Below are 17,592 nucleotides of genomic sequence, written 5' to 3'. Positions count from 1 at the left end.
GACGATTCAAGGCAGTCGGGAAGTTGGTATAGCAACGGTTGGGCGCTATTATAAAGCACCGTGTGCTGACCATACAGTAATTCATCTGATTTAAGTGAACGTTTTTTAGAGAGGAGAACGGATTTAGATGTAAAAAAAAAAGAAAAAAAAAAATAACGGTGTAACGTTCGATCGAAAGTATAGTAGCAGTGGTGAGGAAAGCTTACGCCGGGCGACAAGCTTTTCTTTCAAGCGATTGAACGTTTGGACGACTCTCCCTTCGGAAGACGATTCGGTTACGTATGTAGGTGAAACGTGAAAAACTTGAAAATTCGTATTAAACCTAGGTAGCCGGTTGGAAAGGGATTCTTTAAAAATTGCGACGAATTTATTGCCGCCTGCTCGATGTAAAAATAAACATTTCTCATTCTGTTCTCTCGGCGGCGTAAATCGTTGATCTCGGTCATGAATAAGCTGCTACCGGGCCGATACTGGTGACTGCTGGCCACTAAGTGCCGCGCTGCCGGAGTTACCGTGGTTGCGTGCGTGCGTGCGTGCGTGCGTGCGTGTACCTCCTAACCGGCCACGATCGTGCGTGCCAGCAAACATATTGTAAGATGCGATTTTGTCTCTTATGGCGAGGGAGCCTTCGTCGTGAGATTCGTCGACTTCCCGTACGGAGCACTTCGTTCGGAGTATAGTACGGTCGCGGGTTACGTAAATTCGTAAAAAAAAAAAAAAAAAAAAAGAAAGAAAGGAACGAAAGAAAGAAAAACGCAATAAAGTAGAAAAGGGAGGAACGAGCGAACCGTGCGTTAAACGTCGAAATGAGGAGAGCACCGTTTGATAAGTAAACTTTCATTTTCTTCGTTTTGAAAGAAAATTAGCCGGAATGAGAAAACTAGTGAAACCCCGGGTCTCTCGACGAGATTAACGATCAGTGACATTTTACGAAAGTCTCGCGTTACGTATCGCCACAAAAAATATAACTCCGCTTTAAACTTTGCTTAAATATACGTTTTAACGGTTAAAAAGCGACTTTGTTAAATGGAATTTTAAGCTTGATCTTATACACTGACAAAATTGTGAATAACGTTAAATGTTACGGACTCTGTCGGGAAATTCTAGTGTTATTGTCGAGATTGGGCAATTTCTGATCGTACAGTGGTTGACAGTATGTAATCGAACAAATTTTAGAAACGTTCCTTTGGCGTTGATTGCGCTAAATTTCGCTTGTAAAGTTCAAGTCGTCTGTTATAATCAGTAGTAAAGAGTTTCTTTGAGTACAAGCTCGATTCGATCGTCCTTGGCATATTCATAAATTCTTCCGATACGATATACATACTTAAAACCGCGAAATCGTGAAATATTATTTAAAAAATTTGCCGAATCGGTAGCTTTCTTTCAGGAAACAAAAATACCATTTCCATCAGTTTTCTTTTTTCTACCGACACTCGCGATTCGATTTACACCTTCGTTCCTAGTAAATAGTGCATTGGTCGTACCAATGTACCCTGTACGCAACCGTTTAAACTGTTACTGCGTATTACGTTACAACAGATAAATTTAGCATTTCTTTTGCACAGAACCTCATTGTACCGCTGCCAATACCGCAACGCGGAATTAATTGCCAGTTTGGAGGAGGACCAATTTCTTTCGATAGAAACTAATTTACTAACGTTCCAACTGTTATCGATATTTCTTTTTCTACTTGAATAACAAATGAAGAAATTTCTATTCTTGATTTTCCTCTTATTTTGCCCTCTAGAATACCCCATTAAAATTTTTCCCAGGGCTGGCCGAACATAAACTCAATATTCCCATTATAGTATGTCATTCGATTGTTATCAAGCTGCTGCAATGCTAATAAAAAATATGTAATATTGCACGAAATAAAAAAAATTATTCACTGTGTTCGTAACAGTTAGTTGTTGCATAAAACAACCGTAATTTATATTTAAGATAACAATTTAATGATTCGGTAAGATCCAGTTCTCCGCTTTCTACACATAAAATTACAGTTTTCAGTTTAATCGGTGAAACATCTTAGTGAAATAACGTTTCATTTCAAAAAGTATTGTACACACTTTAAATATACATGTATGCGTAAATGCAACGAAAATTGTCTTCATTTACCTTTCTTCGATTATGAAGAAATTACCCATTACATTCTCTGCTTTTCGTGTATCGTTACAGCTTTCGATAATAATTCCAAACAATTATTTCAATTTTTACACGGCACTCGGCGTGAAAGAATAAATGTGAAAAGACACGGAGAACAATTTTAGGACCGTACAAGCTATCCTCTTGTTCACTATTGTTTTTTGCCAAGTTATCCTAACAAACGAAAAGAATTCTTGGATCGTTTACGAGATGATGTAGACTAAACAATTTCCAATTTCAACAGACACAATAACGCAAAGCGAAACGTTTTAAGCAAAACGTACAATTCGTATGGGTTTGCGGCAGAGAGTTCGAAGGAAGCCGATTACAAGTACAGCGTGAATTATAGCAATACCAAAGAGAAGAATTATCTGCAACGAAGCATTTCCGCTGATAATGTTGTAATACGTTCCCGCGGTTTTAAACCCTCTGATAGGCACGATCCGGTCAAAAGGAATTTCCTTGAGCATCTGACTTCGAAAATACTGCATTTCGATATGGTGAGTGTGTGTGTGTGTGTGTGTGTGTGTGTGTGTGTGTGTGTGTGTACTCTAACTGCAAATTCATTTATATTAACGTATTTTTTAAAACTATATTCTTGTACTTCGATATACGAATTAGACGTTCGGAATAATTATGTGTAATAAGTCCGTTCCCCTCGAACCTAAATTACTCTATAGAATAATTGTACAAACAACAATCTATGTATATGGTTTTTTTAACTTTTAATTGAAATTTTTCCTACTTGCGATTTCAGTCTTCGTAAGGACAATATTATTAAATTCACGATTTTTATGTTCGTGAAACTAGTATTCATTTTCAAATTGAAAAGCATTATTTCGAAATGTGAAAATACCTTCCACTATAATTTTTCCACGAATTCTAACAAACCCCTTAGTGCACCCTCCCTCTATTCTATTTATTTGAATGCAACGCGACATATTTATTTTCCGATACATTCTCGAGAATAACAATACCTGCCGCGGTGAATTACGATATTGTAATCGCGATATAATTAGTTCCAACGAGACGTTAGACATCTTTGATAATTATTTTAATGTTATCGCCACGTGGTCCACTTGTTGTCTATCAAAATTATGAAATGTTCTATAAAAAGCTCTTTAGCTGGTTTATTTTTGTTGTATAGGAGAGCAATGAAAGTACACCGGTCAACTTGCAGAAACTGCTTACGCCTGCTTCGGACACGGAGGGGATTTTGCAGTCGAAAAATAGTAAGTTAGTTGAAAATCATAAAGTTTCAACGATAAACAAGTTCAATGTATCGAGCAAAAATAATTCTTGTCATTGGAATCCTCGTAATTCACAGAGAACAGATATTTAATAAATTCAATATGTATCGCGGTAAATATTTGAAAACTGTGACAATTAATTTAGATTAGGGGAGAATGCCCGTAGAGCCTTGACCTTCGTATACTATGTATGTTGCCAACAACACCATTTTGAACAATTGTTTCTTCGAAAACAATTACCACTACTTTTTCCTTCGATAATACTACAATTTCCAAACATTTTTTTACCGTAATCGGTTTATTCTGTTTATGGTAATCGCGTAAATATTCCAGTGAAACAGACTAGCTCCAGAATCTCAGTTCCGCTGCATCAAACACAATTGCACCGTGCACGAAAATATTTAGATAAGACTAGCATTATCGGAGACTCGCGCTAGAACAATACAGTTTCGGTAGATTTACAGAACAAAGTGCGAGAAGCTATCTACAGCGATAATGGTATTCCGTAAACTATTTTCGTCCAATATTCTTTTTGCAAACGATTCGAACCGCGAGAAATAAAAGTCGTTGAGTAAAAATTAACAGGCAGTAAATAAAATTTGGTGCGGTAATAATTTTGAAGAATCGATAAATCATTTTATTTGACCAATAATTATTTCAATACGGGTGGAACTTTGAACGTTAATAACTTTTTAACGAAGCCTCCATCATCAAATTGGTATTGTTGATTTTCGTGTTATTTCGGCCTCCAGAATCCCCCATTAAAATGTTTCCCAGGACTGGCCGAACAGAACACCCTCTATAAAAAGAGGGAATATTTAGTTTTCGAAAATTCCGTGTATGTACGTTTAATAGAAAGTATTCGTAATTTCCAATAGAAAATAGTTTTGCAAGCTATACTCGAAAATTATTTGACAAACGTTCGCGCATGCATCCATGATCCACAGCCGAAGAACATCCACATGAAATATCGCGTATCTGTATATGTACTACGGTCTTTAAATAACCCCACATCGAAAAGTCTAATCTAAGAGATTCAAGTTCGGAGATCGGGCAGCCTATTCGTTTGGTCCTCCGCAGCCAATCTATCTATTCGCGTTTCATTTAAACGTTTAGTCGTCCTAATACTAAAACGATCACCAAAATATCTTTTAGCAACTGTTTCGAACAAGTTGGTACAAGTTTGCAATTCGACTAAACGGATTGTTTCTTTTCAGGGAAGATGTTCGCGTCTTCGTATTTTTATGCGCCAACACATCCAACCGTCGAGGATCAGGTTGAACTCGCGCGACGAATTTCGCATTCGTTGAGCGACGTGAAAAACATGAAAAGTAAAGGTCAATCTATGTACGTAAATAGGAAGAAACGATCCGTGAAATGGATCCATGATGGCAACGGTACGTACTTACTACACACGATGCTCACTCCACTCTACACTCGTTCGATAATACAATTACAAACATAAGACAGATACGAATGTTTATTTTGATTAAGCATGCTTTTGATATTGTATGTTTTCATTACGATCGAATATACTAAAATTTATTCAAATTATTCTCTCCAACGATTGCATGAATTAATATATTATAGGTATGGAAGACATAGAAGAGCCCTCCACACCTGTTCATAGTGTAAGTAGTACATATTTCATTTAAACGTACAATACAAAATACTGATGTTAAGTATTATTTCACGATTATATGTAGATACATTTGTCTGAAATGTCTATTTATCGATCTTCTTGCAAGAATATTCTAAACAAGATTTATCAGCTACAATTTAATACGTTATTATATGTATATTCGAAAATGTTTTATTAGGATAAAATTCCACTGAAATGCATGATGAACCCACATGGAAAAGTGTTGGATATACGTGGAATTCAAGCTTTGGGCGAAGAAGTAAACATAGAACCGATGCCAAAGAATCCTGAGAAACTCTTCAACATTGTTCGTGACTTAAACAATCATAGAGGCCGTGGTGAGTAAAGTACTTGATCTCTATCGACAATTTCTACATATAATTAACTCTATATGATTACAGATTATTCAAAGAAATACGATAATTAATTAGAACGAGATTCGAATTTAATAGAAGCTCGATTATTCGAGCACCGTTAAATATTATTATATGTATAAATCGAGATTTGACTGTTTCGTTCAAGTATGTAAATTTCTTTGAAATTGAAATGTAAACGTAATTCATAGGTGCGGAGATATTCGCGAAACGCAGGAAAAGGTCCGAAAAATGGGTCGTGGATCAAGATCAGTCGCAAACACCCAACACACCAGGGATGCAAAAAATGCCAATGTACCCAAGAAAACAGGTAAAATGATCGTAAAATGATCGTAAAATGATCGTAAAATAACATAGATTGCTCGAATCAATCTATCGAACAAGTTGATGAAAAGATATTAAGATTCGTGTTTGACCATGTTTAGGAAATGAATGGCAACTCAAAGTATATGAATATGTCTCCGTATTCGCCTCATGTACCTGACTCTGTCGCCGGGAAACCGTCATTTTACAATCCCTTTACCGTCGACTTGTCTTTAAACGACACACATGTACCCACGACAGGTACGTAAAGCAGAAAATCCTCCACTGTACAGAATTTAGTTGGCACGTTCGTCTGGCAATGATCCATATTATATTTCTGTTTGTTCGAATTGTTTTCGATTCGTAAGCGGATACCTGTAACAGTTTCCCAGGATTCGAATATCAAGCTCGATTCTGAGTTCACGCTTATTTCTACAGAGGCTGATTTATCTCCTCTGATCCGCTTGCTTCTAGGTATTCGCGACGTAGGTGCAGGTCCGTTTCTAACGTTGCTCTAACCTCGACTCGAAATTCAACGAACGGAAACGTATCTCGTCTCTTCTAAAACGTATCGACGTTCACGGATCGATGTTAAATTTGCCCGTTCAAGTTTCGCGGAGAGTGCAACGACCTACGACGCGACGGGACGGGACGGTTTCAATTGGCAAACACTATCGATGTTATTCAATCGATGCGAGAACAACGCCACCGCATTCTTTTTTTCTTCTATATCTAAAATAAACAACGACCTGCACCTCGTTGCCAAACTGATATCTGTGCAGTGATATTAGACCGATCGAAGCAGACGAAAAACATCGATAGCTAATCTTATCGATCCTTTGATTAATCAAAGGTTATTATTAATTAATATACATATATAATATAAATTCGATTGGAAGTGTGCGAGGTTGAAAGTAGATTTAATGTATCAACCATTATATGTACATACGTTCCTATAAACATTCCAGACAGAAATCAATATCATTGCAACGGTAAAGAGTGCAACCGCTTGACCGAGGTGAAAAAGATTTATCTTAGAGAAGTGGCCGTTGGTACTGATAACGATTTTCCTCTCGATAAATCTCGATCGTCTGTCGTGAAAAAGTCACGACGTATCACTTTGGAACCAGATATCGAACGTCATAACATCTATCACACCAGAAACAACAATAACGAAAATGCTGCGATAACATCAACTAACACTAACAGGCGCAATTACAATTATAACATGGCTTCGCTGAACAGATCTAATTTTTCTAATACACAGAATGCTACTAACAAAGAGGGCAAGTGTTATGTCAAGGAACAATACGTAACGGATTGTGTAGAAAGCGCGATCAACGAGAAAGAGAAATATCGAAATAATCAACGAGAAACCGATGGTATACGTATCGATAGCGAAGGGAACGAATACACGCCGGTACCGGTCAAACAATTGATACAAGAGTTTGAAAAATCATGTAGACCGGTACTGCAATACAAACAGATCAGTCCAAAGGTTATTCCGATTGTGCAGCACTGTTCTCTCGATAACGATATAGCACGATTCTTTGAAACGCGCAATTCCGTCAAGTACAACAACAACAACAACAACAACAACAACAACAACAACGACGAGGCGGAGCACAGGAGGTGAGACAGAATGAAAATTACCATCCTGAATTATCGAATGCCTTATTAAATGAAATTCTATGCTCGATCGACGCCATCTTTACCATTTATTTAACTACTAGTCGTTGAACCTCCTGAAGGGAATTTTAATAATTTTTTTTCTTTTTTTTTTTACTTGATCTTTGTTCGAAACACTTTTACGACGATTTTCCTTTCCGTGTAGTAGATATAACTATTACCCACTTATCCGATCGAAACTGACTGGCAGTTATCCGAGCAATGCCACGTATCGCGTTTCATTAGAAAACTATGATTCCTTTCAAATTTTACACACACACACACACACACAACGGTACAACGATACAACGATACAGAGCTATTAAAGGGTAGAATTTCATTTACTAAATGACAATTGAAATTTCATCGAGAGGTCCGAGAGTGTCGCGAGATCGGAGGTTTATTGTAATCGATTATAATACAGAGCAACCGGGAAGCAAGTGTACAAAGAGCCTGTAAAGCTTGTGAAGCAAAATCAAGATCATTGTAACAACGGTTACGTGTCCACCGACGATACGGATTACACGAGCGACGAAACCGATTCCCAGACGAACGATTACGGTAGCGAGGAGATCATTTATCGCGAGAAATCGGAAACGTCGAGCATGATGAACGGCGATCAGGAATACTCGTCGATTTACCGCGAGGAGTATTCAAATCGGCGCAGATCGGTCACCTCCGAGGAAGTGGAAACCTTCTGCAACAACGGGGACGCGAGATATATGAACACGGAATCGGAAGTGCCCGCGGAGAGCAAATCATTCTTATTATCGATGTTAGCTTCTCAAGAAGACATTTTGGAGACTATTAAGCATTTGCGTAACACACCCGTTCTGGACAATCTATTGCACAGTGTATCGCCAGATTTTCAATACACTGACGTCAGTCCAGATGTAGGCAAGTTGAGCACCCCACGTGTTCTTCTCCTTCCTTTAACACGTCTTTTTCTCTCAATTGCTAAGCTTTACTTACGCTTGCTTATCGAAGCTTTGGTCGTTCTTGCCAGGGTGTTATGCATGTTCGATTTCATCTTACGGTTCAAATAATACAAACAAAATACATTCTTCAACTTTTAGCCCCGAATTTACGTAATTCTCCGATCGTTATACAACTACATACTATTACCGGTTTAGCGTTTGTTAAAACGTGTTCATTGTTGCAGGTAAAAAGCTTTACGAGGATAATACCTACACGGGGCCGAAACTCGCTAGCGTCAATAATCTAACCAACTATAATACTGCGCCTCGTGGTTGGGATCAGTCTTTGACTTATTATCGACCAATAAAATTCGAAAAACCACAAGAAATCGTTTATTCTGACTTTTAGGCATAATGTATTTATTTAAACCACGCTCTTTACGCGGGTATGTTTCGAGCAGTGTAAATACTTTTTTTCTTGTTCGATTTTAATCTAATTTAAAAAATGTTATTTAAAAATTGAGATACCATTGAGATATTAAATGTGGAAACTATGGAACAGGATAGAGGGAAAGTAACTTTTTCAAAATACGAACATGTATGTACATTAGTTATGGCTCCGTCTCTTGGGCATCACAGATTACTTTGCTTTTGTCCTTTGTTAAACTTATTTTTGTCTCGATTTGATCAAACAACGGTAACGATCGATTACGTTAATTATATCCAACATATATGTACGTATATTTTAAAGCTTCGTTTTGCTTCATGTATCTACCTCTCCCATTATTAAAATGTTGATCTTTATTTATGCTTCTGACAGTGTTATTGCATTTTACTTTATAAAGTACCAATATTATAATATTATATGAATAAATGTTGTTTTCATAATGCCTGGTGTACTTTTAAATCTCACATTTACTTTAATACGCGAAACACAATTTCGCACGATTAATTATGTTACACGCGCATGATTTTAATCAAGTAAGTACTTGATCGATAAGAACGCAGAGGAAAATTAAATTAAAACAAATCGCTCGATACGATTTTATTCGATCGTTTCTTTATCTATGAGAAGATAGATCTCCAAGAGCTTTAAAACGTTCTTTTAGAATGTTTACAAATAACGAATATACTACGTGGGTCACTCGATAAGTAAACAGTCTAACAGGATATTTGTATAAGAGATACGCTATTTCCAGAATCATAAGTTACTCTGTAATCAATTTAAACCATCTGTTTGATCATTATTCCAATATATCCAGAAATAAATCGAAACAAGAGAAACGTTATAGTTTGTGACGAGAGTAGGTAAGTAAGTAAGTACTTGAGCATTCTTTTTGCAAATTCTCTTCGTAAAAACCGGCAAATCTTTCGACAATACAGGAGAACGTTTCAGCTGTTTAAAGAGCGAGAAGGAAAGGCTTATGTTCGCCTTCTTTTTTCATTCCATCAAGTGATCCGAAGCGCCAGCAGAGCTCACGTAGTGCATGTAAGTGGAGGGGCAATTGGTCAAGGTACCGGTCTGGTCGGTGGTCAACACACACTCCACCGACTCTATCTGCATAAGTACTTGGTAGGAAGAGTCTGATTATTTCATTAGTGTGGCTGAAAGCATTCAGCAGGATAGGATTGTGATGTGGTCTCTGTTTTCAATTCCACTGGTTTCCCTCTTGCTGCTGTTTACTCGTGCGGAAGCAGCGAGCATACCCATCGCAACTAGCAAAACATCATGTGGATACGAGGTACATACCGAATAACATTACTATTTTCTATCAAACCCGTCTAACATTAGGCTGTCCAAGAAATTTAAACTTGTAATATCGATATTACATATTATTATACATATATTTACATCGTATGCATTCTGCGTACATCGTGTGTATGTACTACTTACGTCAGACACGGCCGACGCGACGCCGCGACGCCGCGACGCGACGGTTGCTTTTCTTATAACGGGTGGTGATCGCGTCATCCATTCGTTCCCTGATTCTAACACTGACTGTTATAACTGATACAGGTTTCTATAATATTCCAACAATATTTAAAAAATAGACAAATTGAACAAGAAAAGATCAAGAAATTTCGAACAACTAAAATTTTATGCACAATATTTCCAATATGCTGATCCTTATTGTATTTATTATAGGCATGCCCGACGGTAGATCCACAGAAATTAAATATTCATATAGTGGCTCACACTCACGATGATGTTGGCTGGTTAAAAACAGTCGATCAATATTATTTTGGAAGTATGTTTAGAAATATTATTTAAACAATTTTAAATAATCGAATTGCATTTATTAACTTGTTTGTTTTTCTACTCGTTTCTCTGAACAAAGGTCGGACAACTATTCAACGCGCGGGGGTGCAATATATTCTAGACAGTGTTATTAAGGCATTACTAGATAATCCCGAAAGAAGGTAATTCCAAATAAAATTAATTAGAATTTAAAGTTATATTTTTATTTATAGATTAAAAATCTTTTAACTTATTTTCCAACTAAACATTTCGGATTGGAGAAAAATAGTAAAAGTTATAGGGAAATTACTTTAAATTGTTTGTATCGATAATAGTACATATTTTGTATCTTTTTTTCTCAGATTTATCTACGTAGAAACTGCCTTCTTACGGAAATGGTGGTTGCGTCAAAACGAAAATACGAAACAAGATGTTAGATATCTGATAAACGAAGGTAGACTGGAAATTATTAGTGGCGGATGGAGCATGAACGATGAGGCGGTTACTCATTATCATTCTCTCGTCGACCAATTCACTTGGGGATTCAGGTACCGATAGAAATGTTATCAAGTCCTGAACCGACCCATTGAAAAGTCCGTCAATTAATTAATTTCATTCTAATTACAGTTGAACATACTTAACATTATTCTTTTATTTTAATTCCAAGTTATACCCATACCCGATATACAAATGTTTTAAATTATCAAACGATAGATTTTTATCGGGTTTCAAAGTGCAAAATTATTTTATCGATTATACGATGATAATTTCGGGATTATTCTCTGTCTTATGATTTACGTATCTTTTTTATCTTTTCCAGATGGCTTAACGATACTTTTGGAAGTTGCGCACGACCACGTATAGGATGGCAAATCGATCCCTTTGGTCATTCCAGAGAACAAGCATCGATATTCGCACAATTAGGATTCGATGGCATGTTTCTAGGTCGACTCGATTATCAGGACAAGGAAAATAGAGTGAAAAACAAAAGTATGGAATTCATCTGGAAAGGAAGTCCAAGTTTAGGTAAATTCTAAATCGATTCAAAAGGGGGAACATTATCGATATTATGCCATATCCATGCATTTACCGGTTGAATCGCAAAACATTTCGCGATATTATAATTTGGTTAATTTGAATATTTCCCCTTACAGGGTCTCGTGCAGATTTATTTACAGTTGCATTATACAATACGTATTCCCCACCGCCTGGTTTCTGTTTCGATGTTTTGTGCACCGACGAGCCGATAATCGATGACCCCGATAGTCCCGATTACAACGTTAAACAAAGGGTAAATAGTGTATTAGGTATAGTAGAAGTTTCTCTTAAATCATATTTAGCAAATTAATTGTGTTTAACAAAAATTCATTCGATCAAAGTCGAATTTTACATTAAGTAATATTGTTAGAAATATCAATATGATAAAACGATGTTAAGATTTAATAACAATTCGTGGTAATTTAAGTTACAGAACACGGACAAATAATTTGCAAAATATGATTTTAACTTTCGAATATTTGAACAAAGCGTACAATTTAAATGAACCTTTCCAACGAATTAAAAGGTTTCGTTGATCGTCTACGATATTAGTAAATCGGTGGTAAATGGATGGAGGGGGCAATTTCTCAGCCAAATACTTGACATTCGATAACAATTTATTGGGTTTTCAATATGAATTTGAGTAATCGACGACTGATAGCGATATTTCTTGCCAAACAGATCAATGCATTTATGAAATACGTGGTTCAGCAAGCTGAAGCTTACCGTACAAATAACGTCGTATTAACAATGGGAGGAGATTTCACTTATCAGCATGCAGAAATGTACTTCGTTAATCTGGATAAACTGATGAGGTATTGATTACAATAAACGTCGCTTTATTTAGTAAAAGTACCATTGTTTGACGATGCATTGATAATGTTGGCGAAAGGAAGGGAAAGATCTTAAAATTATAAGGCAGTTAGTTTGCACACACACACACACCGGGCGGCTAGGGGCTAAATCGGACCCAACTTTGGTTCAATCTTCGAACAACAACATTAAATGGAGTCTTGTATGTGTGCAAACGGCCTAATAGCGTGTTTACGTGTAGCAATGGTAAGTAAAAGTACCAAAATCGCCTACAGATCGGAGAGTTTCTCTCCTATGCCCAACGCCAAGCAACATCTTACCAGACTAACAATGTTATTCTTACGATGGGCGAGGATTTTAATTATCAAGACGCTGAAATGTGGTTCATTAATTTGGATAGGTTGCTCAGGTAAAGCATAATTGTTCAGTATCTCCGTGCTAACGATTTCATTTATAAACATTCGTTTATAAAAGGTCTACATAAAAGTTTTACGAATTGCCTTTACCTCTTCGGGGCAAAGTACACGATGATCAGGTGAAACTGATTTTTAACCAAAGATTGCAATTTTATTATGTATCGTTTCCGGCGCGATACATAGTCGATATCGCGACAAGTTCAAATAATAATATTTTTAATTAATTATTTGATATTTGATATTTGATATTTGATATTTGATATTTGATATAGGTACGCGAGGGAACATTCTTCGAACGTAAATATATTTTACTCGACACCGTCGTGTTATTTGAAAGCGGTTCACGATGCAGCAAATCTACAGTGGTCAACAAAGGCTGATGACTTTTTCCCTTACGCGAGCGATCCTCACTCTTATTGGACCGGTTTCTTTTCCTCCAGACCAACGATCAAATTCTTCGAGAGGATGGGAAATAATATTTTACAGGTACGTAACGCACGCTTGGATATTTGTGTTAGTAAAATGAGACAAATTACAGATGCTCCGTCCGTTTCGTACTTACGTTGTACTTCCTTCTAATAAATTCATAAAAGTGTTCAAAATGGATAACGCGTAAACTATAATTTTAGATCGTGAAACAATTGTCTGTACTGACTGATCTGAAGGGGCACGAGAAACAATTGGAATATTTCCGCGAAGCAATGGGTATAATGCAACATCACGATGCGGTAACCGGGACCGAAAAGCAATTAGTTGCCAGCGATTATGTCCGTATATTACACAGTGGTATGCAGCAAGGAAAAGATATTATTACCGAAGCTATAAGGTAATAAAAAACTTTTTGCCGAATAAAATAATTCATCAAATTGTTTTTCTTGATCGAAATTCGAACAGACGAAACTCTATCCGAGAGACTAGCGATATAAATCACATTAAATACGTACATATATTCTTCGAAAATCAACCTCCTCTCTATTCTTACAAGAAAATTTATTTCTTTTTTTTTTATCTTTAATAACCTTCTGTCTTTGTTTTATCGTATAGCAAATGGGGATTGAGCGAAAGTGAAGGTTTAACGCAACCGAACGATATGAATTCTTGCCTGCAATTGAACATCAGTTCTTGTCCGTATACAGAAAATACAAACTTTCTGCTTACGGTTTATAATCCACTAAGTTTCGAAATTCGAACACCTATTCGTATTCCTATCGAAAAAGGCACATACACGGTTCAAGATTTACCAGGTATATGCTCTATCGCGATTATAATAACATGTCATTTGACAAATATGTATTTACTTTATTCGTCATTTCATTATTAATGAAATCTGTTATTAAAATTTTTCCCAGGGGTGGCCGAACGAACACCCTCTATAGATATCAAAGGCATTTAAGTAATAGTTTTTTTTTTAATAAAAGATTGAATATTTTTCAAGATGGCGGCAACACTATTTCGCAACTGGTGCCTATTCCCGATTCCGTATTAAAAATACCGGGAAGAATAAGCAATGCTAGTCACGAACTTGTATTTATTGCATCAGTTCCACCTTTGGGCTATAAATCTTACAAGGTGGAACAAAAATCAAGGGATGTCGTCCATTATGTAGTTAACGAAGCAAGTTTCATCGAGAACGAGGTATTTAATATTTAAGGAAGAAAAAGATGATTGACAAGAAATGAGAAATGAATGAACTTCATTTTTCAGTATAACAGTATATCCATCGACAACGAAGGCCAAGTTATAGTGGAATGGAAGAAAGAGAACAACATGAGTTTGGTACAGTCGTTCCATTATTACGAAGGAGTGGCGGGAAATAATAAAGTATTTAAAAACAGATCCTCGGGAGCATATATTTTCAGACCGAAAACTGTATCCACTAAGGATTTCCTCGCATCCGGATCTTACAAAATTTACAAAGGTATTGTACGAATAAAAATTATTTAAAGAGAAGTTGTTACCAGATTGATCATTTCCTTGGTGCTAAACAGTAATTAGTACTTGTAAAGATATCCACGTTTCTCCGTGTTTATTATTACATACCGTATCGAATCAACTATGAAATCTTTTTTCGTCGCAGGTCCGCTGGTACAAGAAATCCATCAAACTATTAACGATTGGGTTAGTCAAGTGATTCGACTGTATAAGAAAAAAGAATATATTGAATACGATTGGCTCATTGGACCTATACCCGTTAAGTAAGTCTTTCTTTACATATTTAATTAAATACACGCGATTTGGAAGGAAAAATAAACGTTAAGAAACACCGAGTAATAGTAATTCTTTTCGCGTTTATATTTTGAAAAACTACGTTTAATTCAATTTCAGGGACGACATTGGCAAAGAAATTGTAACAAAGTACTCGAGCAACTTAGATTCGAACGGAGAATTTTCTACGGACAGTAACGGTCGCGAAATGCTAAAACGGAAACGAAATTATCGTCCAACTTGGAATCTAGAATTGGAAGAAAAAGTATCTGGTAACTATTATCCGGTTGCTACTAAAATCTCCTTGAAGGACGAAGAAAAATTGCTTAAACTCAGCGTGCTAACGGACAGGACAGAAGGCGGGACTAGTATGAAGGATGGTGAAATCGAATTAATGGTAACTTTTTATACACACGGCCAGTAACTAAATATTCTTTCTAGCCATTGTAGCTCGTTTCGATATGTTACAGCTTCATAGAAGACTTTTAAAAGACGATGCATTCGGTGTAGGAGAAGCTCTGAATGAAACCGCATATGGCGAAGGTTTAGTTGTCAGAGGTTCACACTACGTGCTTGGAGGTAGTACAACAAATTTGGACAAATTCGTAATGAAAGAGAAATCATTAGCTCTCGAAACATCGCTTCGTCCATGGATCTTATTCACGTCGCTAACGCCAAACTCTACAATTGACAATTATTCATCTGCATGGAAAGTATGTATTTTTATGTTTAAAGAATAATAAGTACTTTAAAGGGTTAATATTTTATTCCAAGACATGTACTTTTACCTCCTTTTTGGTCATTTTCTTAATGAAAATTGAATTGAATACAGTAACTAAAACAAAAGCAATTTTAAAAACAACTCTACTCCTAGCATTAGCTGACGTTCAAAAATCGCTACCAATAGAATATTTATGTATACCTGTACATATACAGAGTGTTCGCCCACCTGACTATGATTTTTTAAACATACGAACATTTCTGGCTACACGGTATATTTTCGGTAAGGAATTTTTTTCTAGAAAATGCGTAAGAATTCGTGGGTGTGTCTATTAACCAAAAATGATTGTAATTGACCCTCGCAACTGAAAATAATTTTTTCAGAACGATTTGAAATTTCTTAATTTTGTTGAAAAATTTCACACATTCTCGAATTTTTTTCTAGAAAATTGGTAGGATTACGGGGGTATGTGTAATGACCAAAAATAATTGTAATTGACCCCTGCAAACGAAAATATTTTTTTCGGAACGATTTGAAACTTTTCGATTTCGTCGAAAAATATAGTTTTTCATTTTTAATCATTTTGTTTGACACCCTACGGAAAAGTTGTTTAATACTTTTTTGTAGGTACCCATAGGCTCTATTTCAGAAAAAAGTTTCATTCAAATATATTCACTATTATAGGAGTTATGGCGGTTTGAAAATTGGACCTTTTTTATGGGGTTTTTGTCACTTTACGGGGTCAAGGATCAACTTTTCGAATATTTTTGTCATTTCTACATATTCTTCGCTAAAATACGCGTAGTTTGTTTTTTTAAACATTAAAATCGTCCAATCCGTTCAGGAGTTATGACGTTTTAAAGATACGCATGAAATTTCGGGGAAACATTTCTTTCTGGCCTCGCGTTAGATTTTCGGGAAGGAATTTTTTTCTCGAAAATCGTTAGGATTTCGAGGGTATATCTATTCACAAAAAATGATTGTAATCGACCCCTGCAACCGAAAAGAATTTTCTTAGAACGATTTGAAATTTTTTTATTTCGTCGAAAAATTTTATCAACTTTTATTTTTCAGAAATCAGGCCTTGCCAAAACGATACCACCAAATGTCCACATTCTAACTTTGGAGCCATGGAAAGATGGTACAGTCTTATTGAGGCTAGAACACATTTTCGAAGTGGGTGAAACCGAGAATTTGTCTAAACCTGTGGAAATTAACATTCAGGTACTTTTATTTAGCTTATTTAATGATATAAGAGATCTGTTCCTATTACGATACTCTGTATTAATTCTATAATTTTTTGTTACACCAGGACCTGTTTTCGACTTTCACGATTCTGTCTGTGAAGGAAACTACATTGGGTGGCAATCAATGGATACAAAGTATGAATCGTTTCAAATGGGAATCTGAAACGAACGATGTCCTTCGGGCAAAAGAAAATCTTATTCGGCCAATAAAACTTGAAGATGGCGTTATGAATATTCTTTTAAAACCGATGGAAATACGAACATTTATTCTTCAGACAGCGCCTAAAAACGTTTAATTTATAATTAATCATTTATTTACATTATACGTTTGTTCAATTTCGTGATATTTTCTATACAAATAAGTACACATAGTTATTACAGTACATAGGTGTCCGATATTCTTCACCTTTCCTCTTAATAAAACATCATATCAATAGACGGTACTGAATTTTTTTAATTCTAATTGTTATAGTCATCTTTGATCAAGTTAACGATAACTACTTAAAATATTAAACAATTTGATGAAACGATTAAATACTTTGTTACTTTCAGTGTCGAGGTAAAAGACAATGTACATAAATATGCAAGCAGTATTTAGTAATTAATTCTCGAAAAAA

The 17,592-nt window shown here is 36.0% G+C and overlaps 3 protein-coding genes across 6 annotated transcripts in view; 2 read left to right on the top strand and 1 right to left on the bottom strand.

The window, feature by feature from the left end:
• The window catches only part of LOC122401849 (sialin-like), a 35,675-nt gene that overhangs the window by 4,327 nt on the left and 13,756 nt on the right, over window positions 1–17,592 (bottom strand). Inside the window, exon 12 of one of the 2 annotated variants that reach the window (XM_043404250.1) lies at window positions 4,086–4,191. The exons of the other annotated variant lie outside the window; for it this stretch is intronic. The gene's annotated coding sequence lies outside the window, so the exon portion shown is untranslated. Of the gene's footprint in view, window positions 1–4,085; window positions 4,192–17,592 lie in introns of those variants that run through there. 2 annotated transcript variants of the gene reach the window in all.
• LOC122401841 (myosin-G heavy chain) lies at window positions 294–9,105 on the top strand. 2 transcript variants are annotated; one of them, XM_043404235.1, is made up of 12 exons: window positions 294–829; window positions 2,387–2,642; window positions 3,290–3,374; window positions 4,610–4,789; window positions 4,983–5,023; window positions 5,213–5,372; window positions 5,600–5,718; window positions 5,834–5,972; window positions 6,680–7,291; window positions 7,325–7,343; window positions 7,804–8,276; window positions 8,542–9,105. In XM_043404235.1, the coding sequence occupies exons 1-12, from the start codon at window positions 807–809 to the stop codon at window positions 8,703–8,705; spliced, it is 2,271 nt and encodes a 756-aa protein (XP_043260170.1). In that variant the 5' UTR covers window positions 294–806; the 3' UTR covers window positions 8,706–9,105. The 2 variants fall into 2 exon arrangements, with proteins under 2 accessions (XP_043260170.1, XP_043260169.1); XM_043404234.1 differs by having other exon boundaries at window positions 6,680–7,343.
• On the top strand, window positions 9,807–17,336 carry LOC122401836 (lysosomal alpha-mannosidase). 2 transcript variants are annotated; one of them, XM_043404224.1, is made up of 17 exons: window positions 9,807–10,038; window positions 10,443–10,545; window positions 10,636–10,717; window positions 10,898–11,083; window positions 11,356–11,561; window positions 11,690–11,826; window positions 12,662–12,795; window positions 13,075–13,288; window positions 13,432–13,628; window positions 13,847–14,046; window positions 14,238–14,437; window positions 14,507–14,720; window positions 14,880–14,997; window positions 15,128–15,404; window positions 15,478–15,720; window positions 16,803–16,952; window positions 17,041–17,336. In XM_043404224.1, the coding sequence occupies exons 1-17, from the start codon at window positions 9,931–9,933 to the stop codon at window positions 17,269–17,271; spliced, it is 3,000 nt and encodes a 999-aa protein (XP_043260159.1). In that variant the 5' UTR covers window positions 9,807–9,930; the 3' UTR covers window positions 17,272–17,336. The 2 variants fall into 2 exon arrangements, with proteins under 2 accessions (XP_043260159.1, XP_043260158.1); XM_043404223.1 differs by lacking the exon at window positions 12,662–12,795 and adding an exon at window positions 12,255–12,388 and having other exon boundaries at window positions 9,809–10,038.

Source organism: Colletes gigas, unplaced genomic scaffold (genome assembly GCF_013123115.1).
Source record: "Colletes gigas isolate AHSC1104 unplaced genomic scaffold, ASM1312311v1 Colletes_gigas_Sc00029, whole genome shotgun sequence".
In the NCBI taxonomy this organism is placed as follows: domain Eukaryota; kingdom Metazoa; phylum Arthropoda; class Insecta; order Hymenoptera; family Colletidae; genus Colletes; species Colletes gigas.
The sequence above is the reverse complement of the archived record's forward strand: the minus strand, read 5'-3'. Positions and strand labels throughout refer to the sequence as shown.